General features: G+C 36.7%; 1 protein-coding gene across 3 annotated transcripts in view; it reads right to left on the reverse strand.

The window, feature by feature from the left end:
* The window catches only part of NSMAF (neutral sphingomyelinase activation associated factor), a 39,294-nt gene that overhangs the window by 5,647 nt on the left and 20,341 nt on the right, over positions 1-13,306 (reverse strand). For all 3 annotated transcript variants that reach the window (XM_042022579.1, XM_042022580.1, XM_042022581.1), the window contains 12 exons: positions 11,435-11,611; positions 10,400-10,479; positions 8,952-9,042; positions 8,795-8,858; positions 8,623-8,674; positions 7,570-7,690; positions 7,174-7,305; positions 5,384-5,426; positions 4,700-4,863; positions 3,125-3,233; positions 1,717-1,775; positions 1,203-1,270 (listed from right to left, as the gene is read on the reverse strand). In XM_042022579.1, coding sequence (XP_041878513.1) covers positions 1,203-1,270; positions 1,717-1,775; positions 3,125-3,233; positions 4,700-4,863; positions 5,384-5,426; positions 7,174-7,305; positions 7,570-7,690; positions 8,623-8,674; positions 8,795-8,858; positions 8,952-9,042; positions 10,400-10,479; positions 11,435-11,611 — 1,160 coding nt within the window. The remainder of the gene's footprint in view (positions 1-1,202; positions 1,271-1,716; positions 1,776-3,124; positions 3,234-4,699; positions 4,864-5,383; positions 5,427-7,173; positions 7,306-7,569; positions 7,691-8,622; positions 8,675-8,794; positions 8,859-8,951; positions 9,043-10,399; positions 10,480-11,434; positions 11,612-13,306) is intronic.

Genomic DNA, 13,306 nt, shown 5'->3' on the forward strand with positions numbered 1-13,306 from the left:
TCAGCTCAGCTCTTCCAAAGAACAAATATAACTAATTCCTGCTATTCTCAACAAGAAACATTTACAGATACCTGCTCAGTTACGTTACTATCACTGGAAATGGCAAGGAAAAAACCAACAATCAGCCCAGTGTGTCTACCTGATGTCATTACTGGTCATGTTTTAGGTCTGCTTGAAGAACAGTAAGCCGCTGGACTGTAGAGACTACTTCTTGCTGTACTACATTACTGTAAGTGTTTAGATCAGCACTAAAGCTACAGGGGAGAAGAATAAGAGTATACAAGACCTCCTCATGAAAAACAGACTTTTTGCTTAGGAGTCAAAGAGCTCCCTTTTCACAGTGCCAAGAAGCAACATTCCAAAGTTTCCCTTTGCTGAAGCATTAGGAATTGATGTATCTCGACTCACCTGCTAGTGTGTCCCATGGCAGACCACAGGCTCTTGATCCTGCACCTTACTTGGGGACCAGTCAGGACATGCTATGGCTTCTGTCTGGGCAACACATTTGCCATTCTCGTTCCCCCCAGAGATGATGGTAGAGAGAAAACTGATGTATCTTGGTGTCTTGCACCAATACAAGACTGAACATGACAACTGGGAGTGTATCTTTATGACCCAGGTCTGGCCACAGTGCTCAAGCACAGAAAATCAAATTCAGAATCCATTTGCCAGCTCTTTTAGGAGCAGGGGAAAAATGTTTTTCAGAAGTTGCTGAGATCATTGCTCATGGAGGAAGGATGGCTCATTTTCACCCAGCACAGATTCCACTCCCTGTGCTTGGTTTTCCTTTGCTGGCTGACTCAGGCTTCAAACACTTGGGTGCAGTAAGGCAATGCTGGATGTAAGCACATGGGTGGAATTTAAGCTTTGCAATTCTGGTCCCAATGGTAGTTCAAGATTGCTCAGGAAGACACCTCTGCTGATGCCCGACTATCTTTGTCTACCACAAGTTCTTCCCTGGATAGCAGGGCAACTCAGAACACAGCCAGTGTAACCAATTAATGCTCCTTCCCCATGTCTGCAGAATGTGCTGTCTCTCTGGTGGCCTGACAGAATCTCAATTCACTCTGCTAAATTATTCACACACAATAAAACTGAGTAGGGAGGAGAAAGAAAAGAGGCATTGATGGATGCTAAGAGCCATTTCTCTGAGCAGCTTTCAGAAGATTTCCAATGATCTCCTTATTTTGACAGCAACTTACCATATTTGAAAAGGACACACTTCTCTGGATGGATTTTGATTCTTTGGAAAACATCTTCAAAGTTGAATCTGGGGACAAGGGACAAAATAGAAGATAAAAGGACTATTTTATATTCTAGAAGCTAATAATTTTGTTCCTGCTTGAATATCTTACTATGGGAAGCAGACACAGGTTTCTCATAGTCTCTGAGAAACTCTTTATAAGGCCTGTGACTTGGGCCTGGAACCACCCTGTTTTGTACCAGTTACAGATGGACTACCCCAAGCTCATCAAACTCCAAGAGAACTCTGGTATCTAAATGGACAAACTTCCATTATTATTATTACTGAAATTATCTTCCAAGCCTAAATAATACTGAAATGCTTGAGTCAAAATCATCTAAAACAGAGCAAATTCATATAGTTAAGCTATTTAATTACATCAGATATATATTTCAGTTTCATGCCCTTTTGTTGAAAAACCCCATAAACCTGCATTTACACTGCAGGTTGGTAAATACCTGTGCAGTACTTACCCTGGGAAGTAGTGAAAACAGAAGACCCATTGCAAGTGACAGCTATTCCAGTAATTGCCCTGTTTAATACAAGTAAGCTTGTGGGTGACTTCATAGGTTTTGAAACTTAACCACCATACTGTAAACAGACTACAGCTGAAATCTGTTATTTGAGCTCTGTAAGAGCTAAGACATTCACGGAGAATAAAAACACTTCAGTGGTGTGTTATCTGCCTAGAGACAAAAATATACCTTGACATAATATGTGAAACACCAGGACAGGATCCCCATAGTGTTCTGTAAGAACTCCATCTTCATCAGAAGGGACTTGCCCATGTGAGAGGATAAATGGTTTCACATTTAGTTTTCCAATTTTGGATTAGCTACAAATAGTCAGGAAGCTGCCTACAAGCAGATACTGAATACCCCAAGTGTCAGGAATTGGAACTTGCACATCTTTTCTCCTTTAAGTTGACATTGGCAAAGTCACTATAGGTAGAAATTTAGACAAAGCTTATGTCGGAATTAGGAAGCCCAGAGCATCCTGCACAGCCAAAGTTCTGTTACACAGCTCTGTGTCTCATTATTTCTCAGCAGTCTTCAGAGGAAAAAAAAAAAAAAAGTAATAAAAATAATCAGAAGCTGAAATTTGAGTCTCTTCAGGATCAGGATTTCTCTAATGCTAACAGTCTGGTAACAGGTTTCTCACTAAAAATATTACCTTGTTTTAGGGACGTGATAATGTTTTCCTAGATTGGATTACAGTCACCAAGAAAGTAGCTGGACTCAAGGTAGTAAGAAATCCTCATAACCAGCCCAGTCACTAGGACAAGAGATGGGGCCAAAGAAAAATCTGTTCTTTAAAATATAGCTGCCATTGTTCATTATTAGGTATTTTCAAAGTCCACCTGAGTGCCCCTACTGACTGTTGACTCCCTAGGAATCCATCAGAACAGTAGTTTGGTACCTGGATTAACTGAAAACCTATAGCTGGAGACTTGGCAAACTGCTCACACAGCAGCAGCTTGAGGTGTACAGTAGAAAAACTTAAGTGTTTAACCTTTCAAATCAGATGGGATGAAGAAGTTTGGTCCTCCTGGTGTTATAAAAAAATAAACAGAAGTCTTTATCTGGCTGCTGTTATAAGTTTTAGAAAACGGTAATCAATATCTGCTTCAGCTACTAAAATGGTAATGAACTTATATAGCTCTAGAGCTAAGGAAAAACAGCAGCAAAAATCAAGCTGACAAATACCTTCTCTGGATTCACAACCCATCATATAATCAAATTAATCTTGCATAATCAAATCACTAAGTCATCTCACAAAGAAAAGTATTTACCTTAAACCCTAACCCATCATTCAGATTGATAAACAGATCTCCCACCCCAATTTAATGGAAGAATTTTGACTGAAAAGAATAGTACCTACTCTTTGTGAATTTTATATTGCTTATCTAATTTTAGTTTGGCAATATTGTTCCAGGCAAGTGTTATACTTTCTTCTGTCAAATCTTCAAATGATTCTTCATTTGGAGAAACTGCAATAAAATGCCACGATAAAGTTTCATCACAAAGAGAAAATAAAAAGACATATTTCTAATACCTAGGTAGCTGACATAAATATGAAAGTACAGAAATCATGCAGAGCTTCAGGAATAAGACCCTTAGGCTAATGCAGAGAGTGACAAGATCACTAACTTTTTTCCCAAATCTCTTCCTGAATTTGCATAGGCTTACACAGTCAAAACTGTGTAATTTTTGTGTGTGATTTTTCTCACCAAATTAGTGCTTTTAAACAGCAGACTTTATAGAACATAATTCCAAAATGGAAAACAAACAAACAAAAAAGAAAACCCAAAAACTCTGCAGTGATGTTCTGATGGCCTTTGAAATGTCAAGGCCTTTCCAGATGGAAAAAAACTAGAAAAGCCATTTACTGCTACAATACAGTATATGATTTTATTATTCTGTTGCATTCTGTTAAGAGCGTCACAACTTCATTTCACTGTTGCAAAGCTAACGGACGAAAAATGTGACAAAATTGAGATAATTAGATGTCGATTATTATAAAAAGGTCAAACCCAAGAGAAACTGTTAATGTGTGAATTAATGACTCTAGGCAGCAAACCACCACATCTACTTAATACATATGACCATTACTATCACCACATACAACTTCCAAAGCCACTCTTGCCACCTGGATGCTACAGGTTGCCATGCTAAGTAGCACTCATTGTCATTCCTCTGCTTAAAAGTGAAGGTCATCAAATGGTAAGTGAATTAAAGACAATCAAATGTGAAAAACCTTTCCAAGTGATACCTGGGCTGAATCTTCAGCCCAATTTATAGTTAAATCACTATATACATTATGAAGACAAGAGCATCTTAGTTTCAGAGAAATGGTGTTAAGTCCTGCCTTGAACAGAAGCCTGTGAGGGCATTACAATCATTTTCTTGAAGAAAGTTATTCAGTCAACTCTGGCCCTACAGTATGTACGGGGGGAAAAAAAAAAATCCCTTCAGATTTTCATTCAAGTCATGGAAAAGGGAAAAAAATTCAGATGCTTAATATAAGTTCTTAGGGTTTACTTTGATCAAGCCAATTAACCGATTACCCCTAAGACATTCCTGTTAAAAACCCAAACAAATCTTTACATAATTTAAAATGCCTGCAGATATGTCAGTGCAACTGCTGTCACATCAACTTGAATTTGAAGTGTCAGGAAAGGCTGGGACAACAGCCCTCCCACACCTTCAGAAACAGAGGTTGAACAGTCCCAGAGGAGAACACTGGAACAAAAGGCAAAATACAGGGCAACATCTGTATTTTCAAATTTTAAACTGGTCTAGTTTGTTTTTCTTTAAGATTTAGTTCATGGGTTTATCTTGGATTGGCTTACAGGGAAAGTAGCCAAGAGAGTTGTATAATGAGATCCTGTGGGAGAAAGATACTACTGAAAATTACAAATCCTTTACATTGTCAGTTTATCTATTAAACATTTACCTGGAGACTCAGTTATGGAAATGCTGTGACTAGATGTTCGAGACAAGCTTTTCAATTTTGGAGTTATCCTTCGAGGATGAGGGGTTGTAAACAACTGTTTTGGCGTCTGTCCAAACTCCAGGATTTGTGTCAGCAGAGCTACTTTTTCATTGGGGTCCATAATACTTTACAAAACAAGATGTATAATTAAGCCAAGGAGACAAGTACTACTTTTCCCTTCCCTCCCCTGAAGGCATGGGCCTGCATGTGCAGTTACTACAGCCCTATAGGCCATCACACATTCTTAAAGAACTGATTTACTGCAGATTCATAATCATATAACAGCTTTTTAATTTTCTTTATGTAAAATGACAATATTCTCAATGACTGGAAAAATGACAATATTCTCAATGACTGGAAAAATGACAATATTCTCAATGACTGGAAAAATGACAATATTCTCAATGACTGGAAAAATGAAGCAATTTCATGAAAGCCAGACTGAAGATATGTTCAAGTAACAATCTTTCAATGCAAGCTAGAACTGAGAATATGATGCTGGTTCTCTGCATATTTGGGAGTATAAAATGGAAGAGAAACACCGTTCATATACAGAGCCCTTCTACAGCTAGCAGAGAACTTCAAGAGATACTGAGAAACTTAGCTAACTGCTTTAACAAAAACATTCAGATTCTTGTTAATTACCTGTTTAAATCCACTCCTCCTTCATAAGTTAATGGGTGAAACACTGGAAGAAAAAGTTTATTTGTACAATGTAGATATACAAGGCTCATTTTGTTTGTCTTCCTATAAACAAAGCTGCATTTTTAAACTCACAAATAAGCTATTTCAGTAGGCATTAGAGTTTGAGGTCTTACATTTTAATCCTGGATTTTTTTACCCAAAAAAGTTTAGGATTTCTAAGAGATTTTCAGAAAGTTCCAGAAGAAATCAGTACTTTCATAAAGGAAGGATCACTTATTTAAACTTCATTAAATACCCCAATAAATAAACAAATAAGTAAATAACCAAGCAAGCACAGTTCCTTAACTGGTTAATTCTGGTTAATTTTTAGACAGGGAACAGAAAGTAATAAAGAACGATCAGAAAGGTTTGTGTATTCACCTTTCCAGGTGAATTGCCATGACGCAAATGACGCTGGGGCCTCTGCTTAAGATTATTTACTTTGACATGACTTCCTTCATACATAGATCCCTTCTGCCTCTTACCTACTTAAGTGTCTGCAATTCATTATGCTAATAAAATTCCATACTGCAGCAGAAGCAGCACATTATGCATAACACGTGCTCTCATTAGTGCTCTCTTCTGAGAGGTAAAAATATAGGTGCCATAATTTATATGCTGATTTACTGTATTTACAGTCTGTGGTAATTGACACTTATACTCACAGTATGACTGGATGCCAAACCCTGAAATTCTAAAATATAGCCCATCATATGTTGAGGGCATGTGGAGAAAGTACACTGAAGAGAAATGAACAACAGGAAAACTACCCAAAACACCCCCAAGCAAACAGAAAAAAAAACCCCAAAACAAACCAACAAAAACCAAAATCCCCACCACCCAACAAAACAAGTCCTATCTCAACTATCTTACCCTGGAAGTAAAAAGTACTGAGTACCAAAATGAGGAGTTGTTTATTCCTACCCTCACCACTATTGTAGGAAGGTTTTCTTCTAAACATATTCTATGTTGTTAAGTGCAAATTATCTCAATGTTAGCTGTTACCTGTAGTCCTTCAAAAGGATCAGGGCTTCTGGAATAAACATCCTAAAAATCTGATCTGTTACTCTTTTTTTACCAAGAGGGCATTTCCTTATTGGGTAGTAACATACACAGCTAAAATATCAGACTGATGAATAAGCTAATCATTGGTAATACTATCAGGTGTAAATAAACATCTACACAGCAGTCACATAACATCCCCTTTGTAAGGGCCCACAGTGATGAGATACATGTTCAGAGTAAGGCTGCAAACAGTGAAGCATTTCACATGCAGTCTTATGTATGTATACAAGGACAAACCAAGACATTTTTTCCTTCATGCTTGCTCCTAAAGACCTGGAGCCCACTAGCCCATTCCTTCCCTTGCCAATTCTCTCAGGAGGAGGGGGAAATTGCGTTGAAATTCTGTCACTGAAATTACAGTGGAGGAAAGTTAAATACATGTTTATTTGGAGACCCTGCAGGCTCCCATTTTAATTGGGAAACATTAATTCCATACTCTATTGCCACACTGATGTGCAAGCAATTCCCAGCAATGCTACAGAATCGTCTTGTCCACCCCCTAAAGCACATCTTCAAAGATGCAAATCACCACGAAGGCAATACTACCAGATAAGTCACTATTTCAAATAAGGATCAAACGTTCAAAGCACAAAATAAGCATTACAGATAAGTTGTGATTTACCATTCCTGCCTAGTGGAAACATCCCTTTTTTATTTTTTTGCTAGTTCTATAAATGTGTATTTACCATTGTGAGCTGCAACTGCTTCACTTCCTTTCTGCTTGTAGCCAAATATGATGTCAATCCACTCATGAAGATGTTCTGATACATATGGACTTTCTAAAGCCTCTTGGCTCTTCCGAAGAAAGTCATCAGGACCTGACAAGAGAAAGGTTAATTAAAGGAGAAAACATCCCATTCAATATTGATATCCATCTCTCTTCCTCCTCTTTCTTGAAAAGCCAACCAAACACCCCCATGCTAAACATCAATTTTTTTACAAAAAAATAAAAGCACCTATTAATTATGTCAATGTTTTAAAGAATTCATCTAGAAGAAACCAGAATGGACATTTTTGAGGAAAAACCATGATTCCAGCAATCTTGAATTAATTAAAAATACAAGAAGTTTGACTATTATTACCTGATGCCCAGGGTGGAAGCTCTACATCTTCAACCATCTTTCCACCCTGCCTTTTTCCCAAGTCCAACTTCAAACTGTTTACTAGAAAACTAGAATCATTTTCATAAAATTCTGGAATCAACTGGAATTTTAAAAAAAGAACAAAAAACAACCAAGTTTTGGTATTAGCTTAGCTTTGATCACTTAAAGAGATCATTCAGTGGAAAGAAAGTTATTAAAGTTCATATGTCAAGCCCTAAAGTTGGGCAGGTTTTCCCTACAAGACAATTCTCTGACCTAAACTGCTAAATTTGGAGTGGCACACATTTTTAACAAGTAATGTGTGACATATAAATCCATAATATCTATGAATATCTTCAGAACTCTCGTTGCATAGCTACCTTCTCATTTTTAGGACATCAAGTAAGAGTCAAGACTAAAATCTAGAACAAAGCTAAAATTATGACCGAAGTTTCAGAGGTTAAATCAATTCTTTAAATACCACCATATCTAACCATTAACTGTAGACTATTTTTTAAAAAAGCATCACTGTATTAAATAATGTTTCTCTGATAAAGGAGTTTAACAGTATTTACTATGTGACAGTTTATTATTCTCAACGTATTCTACAAGTTAAGGTTTCTTAAGGCTCAAAAACCCAAGATACTACTACAGTTTAACTCTCTCAATGTAGCATTGCTATACATCCAAATCCTTACAAGATTCCAGCAAACAATACATAAAATTGCATCTTTTCAGCATTAATCCATAAGTCTGGTAATTCCCATGTATTTCCAATAGCATTCACAATGATACTTCTGTTAAACTAAGAACCAGAAAGCAGGCACAGACAAGCAAACATGGAGCTGATACAGGATTAATATACAGTTAATAAAGGATTCATAAAATGCAGTCATCAGCCTTAAAAAAAAAACCCAAACCAAACCCACACAACTGAAAAGCACAAACAAGAACAAAAAACCTAACACACTCCAACCAAACACTCTCAAATTAACAGTAGATGAGAAAGCAAAGCACAGATGAGAAGATTTGAATAACTTTCCAACCATTTACCTCTTTGAAATCTGTTGCACCATCCAAACAGTTTTTCCAGGTTTCTGCAATACTAGATAATACAGATCAATCACACATTTGTTAGAAAAAAATATTTTTAAGGCTTCGCACTCCCTATTGGTGCATATTTGAAAACAAACCCAGCCTAGTTATATACAAAGTGTAAACAAACCTGTTGAACATTCTGTCAGCGTGATCAAACTTCCCATTCTGCAGACAGAGCATGTATTCTGGAGCTTAGGAGAAAGAAAAACAGCATCAGCTTGCTCCAAACCCTGTCTGCTTTGGAGGTAACTGTCTGCTCAGAGAGCATATGAAAGTTGTCTTACCAACTCTAACGAGATAAAACAAAACATAACCCGGAGAAGAATAATGGCTTCCATACATGAACTTGGGCTCTGGCATTTCCTGATAACGTGTCTGCAACACAGGAAGAAGGAAATGTCTGTTTCAAATCAGCAATCCTGCTTTCTCTCAATACTGAACACATACACACTGTTTCTTTTTAAAGACACAGATTAGGACCACCCTCAATTTTTCTTCTAATGATAAAAACTCTTAAGTTCTAATAACCATGCAGCTTTAATCAGAGCAGTAAATCAACACAGCAAAATAGTTGTTATAACTGATCATCCAAAACTACCAGGTTTTCAGTGTTTTTTTCCTCTCTCACTTTAACACAACTGCAGTGACTCAAATTCAAAGAAGTGCAAACAAATTCTTCCTTTTTGTCTTTCACATCAAGTTTAATGAGAGTATGGAAGAACATACTGACTTTCATCGACCTGGAAGATTCCTTCCTGTCTGAAGCTCCTATGAATTACTCTACAACATATCAAAATATAAACAGAATAACTTTTACTGCAGTAAGCATGAAGCCAATAACAGTTTGGGGAAAGTCAGATCTTAGAAGGAAGACTTTATATACTGTTACTGTAAACACAATATTGTTCATATTCTCACCTTCCACAACCTTAGGAAGCTATATGATTTTGAAATATTTTAATATTTTTTATCAATATAATGGAGTTATTCTGGCAATATTTTTTTCTAATGTTCTGTAAAATATTTTGGCATAATTAACTTTCCATAGAAGATAATAATTTTACACAAATAATTAAAAGCCAAGCAACAGAGGAAATTCTAAGTCTCTAACTATGTGTTTGACAGCTTATGAAAGGAAAATCTGCCTACCTTGAGAAATAGAAACACACAGTGCACTATTATAAGCATATAGAATTTTCAAGTTAGTGCTCTGACCTCCATGGATCCAAATTTCCTCTCTCTGAAGTACTGTCCCTCAAACTTAGTTTTTTCTGAAATGGAAACACTTAAGACTTCTACTACTTTGTCTTATTTCTTTCAAGCACATGTTTTACATTACACACTTAAATCCAAGGGTTTTGAAGTTTCATAAATTCCTATATGTTTATACCATCTCAGTGCCACGGTATATAAAGTCAAACGGATTTGGGGATATTATTTCAAAAGTAAGGCAAGACTTTTAAAAGCATATATGTATGAAACAGTAGTAAGAGAGAGGAAATGGATTCAAATAATTTTAAATTAGTACTGACAAAACCAGTACTGATGAAATTAAGCTGGAAAATAAATGTGGAATGGTTATAGGTATGTTTGCTTCTGATAAGGTTTACAGTTAACTTTAGATATAATAATTCATAACACAATTCCCAAAGCTTGCTGAACAAAGCTCCTTTTATTGCCAATATGTACAAGGCCCAAAGTGTTCAGCATATAAATACCAAGATATACATACCACGAGTCTATCCAGCCTTTCCTTATTCAGGGCACCAACTGGTTTACTCAGGTCACGAAATGTTTCAGGCTTTGTCAGATCTAAAGAAAACCAAACCCATGGTTATAGACTCCAAGCATTCTGTTAGACATTAACATACTCTAATCAATATTTAAAAAGAAACAAAAAAACCCCCAACCTATCCAAGCAGCAACAAAGCAAACAAAAACCAACACAGAACACCTCCAGTAATTTTCTCCCTCCCTACTAACTGCAATCCCATAAAGTCATACTGTAAATGGCTACTCATCTTCCTTCCAAGTCCATAAAATCTCATGTCTCTTGCTTAAGAGCTAATAGCTAATATATGGGACAGTTATTACAAGTAGTATCATGTAGTCAAGGTCCTGCTACCAAAGGCACAAAAGCAGCCGTATCGTCTTCTTCCTACTCAACTAACCATTCTGTCAGGCTACAGTTAAGTCCCACCATACAATCAGATTGAAGTGTTTGAGCAGGTGTTGATGAATACCATGAGATTCCCCTACTCTGCTTCTTGCAGAAGGACACCTTCCTCAAAAGGACAAACTCCCATCACAAACTGCACTAAGACCCTTAATCAAGGAGTCTATTTAGGCACAAGTCTTGTCAGCCTCTTGCATTCAATTTGCAATGCAAAGAATTATAAAAGAACACCTGGATTCTACACATTTCAGTGTGTATAACTTGTTTAAAAAAAAAGTCATTTTACTTTTCCATGGTTCTGTTCAATTTATAAGAATCACAAAGTCTTTGAATGCTCAGTACTGCCAATCTGCAAAGCAACCAAGCAGATGTTTGGTACATACTCTGTATCTGAGGAGTGCAATACTTAACAGAAAAAGGTGAGGTATTTTATTCCCTAAGCTAAAGGGGAGGGGTCCACAAGAAAACATCTGAGATCACTAATGCCAGGTTCATTTTGATGTAACATGAACTTTATGCAGTGTAAAAGCCCCCCCCCACACATTTCAGGTTGGTCATGATGCACTAACATGCCTTTTTGTGTACACATACCTAACACTGAACTAGAGTAGTCTGCTATGATCCAAGGAAATACAGGATACTGGGAGAGATCGTTGCAGCTTCTATCAGCCAGGTTGTTGAGATGGAGAAGATACTGGTAATTTGATATATGTCCTCGCTGCCACTGCAACATATAACTTTCAGCTGTGTGCTCTGCAATATGGTTTTCTAAAATAAAATAAAACATTAAGAGTTGTGAGGTTTAGAGTTTGACTCCCAAATTATACCGTGATTAACATTACACAAGATACTATACAATAATTAAGGGCATAGTTTCTTAATAGAACAAGTAAGAATTTACTGGCAACTTCATGTTTCCACAGCTACCATAGCTTTTTAATGTCCCTGCAAATGGGCCTAAATTACATTTGCCCAGGAAAAAAAAAAAAAAAACCAAAAAAAAAAAACCATAAAGAAGGAGTTCTGAAACCAAACACAGTAAAAATGGATGAATATTTACATAGGAACGGAAAAGTATTTGCAGACCATGAACAACTCTCTCAGCAATCTGGCAACCTTTAAGATTTCAAATTTCTAGACTCAGTTCTGCTAGAGTCAAGCAAAAATTAAATATATTTTCCTACTGCAACCAAGGACATCCACTATCAATAACTTGTGGAAAGAAGTCATGTATGTACACAAACAGGATTTAATTTCAGATCCAATGAAACAGAGACTAGAGGAAAAGAAAACTTGACCCACACTCAAAAAAGTAAGAATTATGCACCTGGAGTTCTCTTTGAAGTATAGGCAGGAGCTCAAGAAATTCAAACTGCACTACTCTCTGCTTATTAGCTGTAATGTCAAGGTACACTGCTGGAAAACTGGGTTATTTATTTATTTTTAAACTTTCTTCCATTGATTCAGTATACAGCACTTGGGCAAGTGCCTGAAATAGCAGAATTGAAGGACTGCAACCATAGCACAACATCAAGAAAGAAACTTGGATTCGATTAGGGCAGGCCTTTATTTTAGCTCAGCATAGGGTAGAAAAGCATATTCCAACCTTTCCTTCACTTTAGTACTTTTAATTTTACAAATAAAAAGTGTTAGCACCTTCGAAGAGAAGCTCTTCTGTCAGGGAGAGATGCTGAGGTCCTACAAACACTTTCAGAGAAAGGGTTCACCCTTTTTTTATTTTACTAAGTTCCAACATCATCAGCATTTTCATCTACACCTTGAAATTTCACCTTAGAAAATTATCCAGGAAACAAAGTCTGAAGCAGGGTAACAGCATGCAGCTATTTCAATACAGAGAAAGTGATGTCAGAATCTATTTCCTTTTCAAAGAAAAATCTAAGAGACTAAAACAGTTCTCAAGGAAAGTTATCATTCCTTCGTGGCCTTTCCATTTTTCTTTGTGAAGCATGAGGGAAATGTCAACTGATATTTAGGTGAATTCATTGAAACAGAACTAGAGTCCCAGTACAACAACAAAATAGCACAAAATTTACATAAATACTTTCAAGAGTGGCAGTAAATATGAGTTTCAGTGTTTCAAATTACAGAATAACTCTGTCTTTTTCTCCCTTTTTTCCAGGACACACACATTTTAGGAAGCTTCTGTTTACAATCTGCAAAAAATATCCATCACTTTCTAGGAATTAATGCATATAACATTTAATAGAAATGAGAATTTAACTGTTTCAGAATGGTAATTTTCATCAATGACTCCTAAGACTGAGGAAAGCTCAGGTATTTATGTGTGCACTGGAAATCTACCTATTACATGAGGTTTCTCAGTAGGGCGTTAACTGAGGGCCTGGGGGATCCACACACAAGCTAGTCTATATTTTTTCAGCAAAACACAGTTTAGCTGTGTGGACCTTATTTATCCCTTGCTTTGAAGATAAGGGTTTTGTG

This window comes from Corvus kubaryi, unplaced genomic scaffold, assembly GCF_017639235.1.
Source record: "Corvus kubaryi isolate FWS band 111438036 unplaced genomic scaffold, C.kubaryi_AGA036_p1.0 37216, whole genome shotgun sequence".
NCBI lineage: Eukaryota > Metazoa > Chordata > Aves > Passeriformes > Corvidae > Corvus > Corvus kubaryi.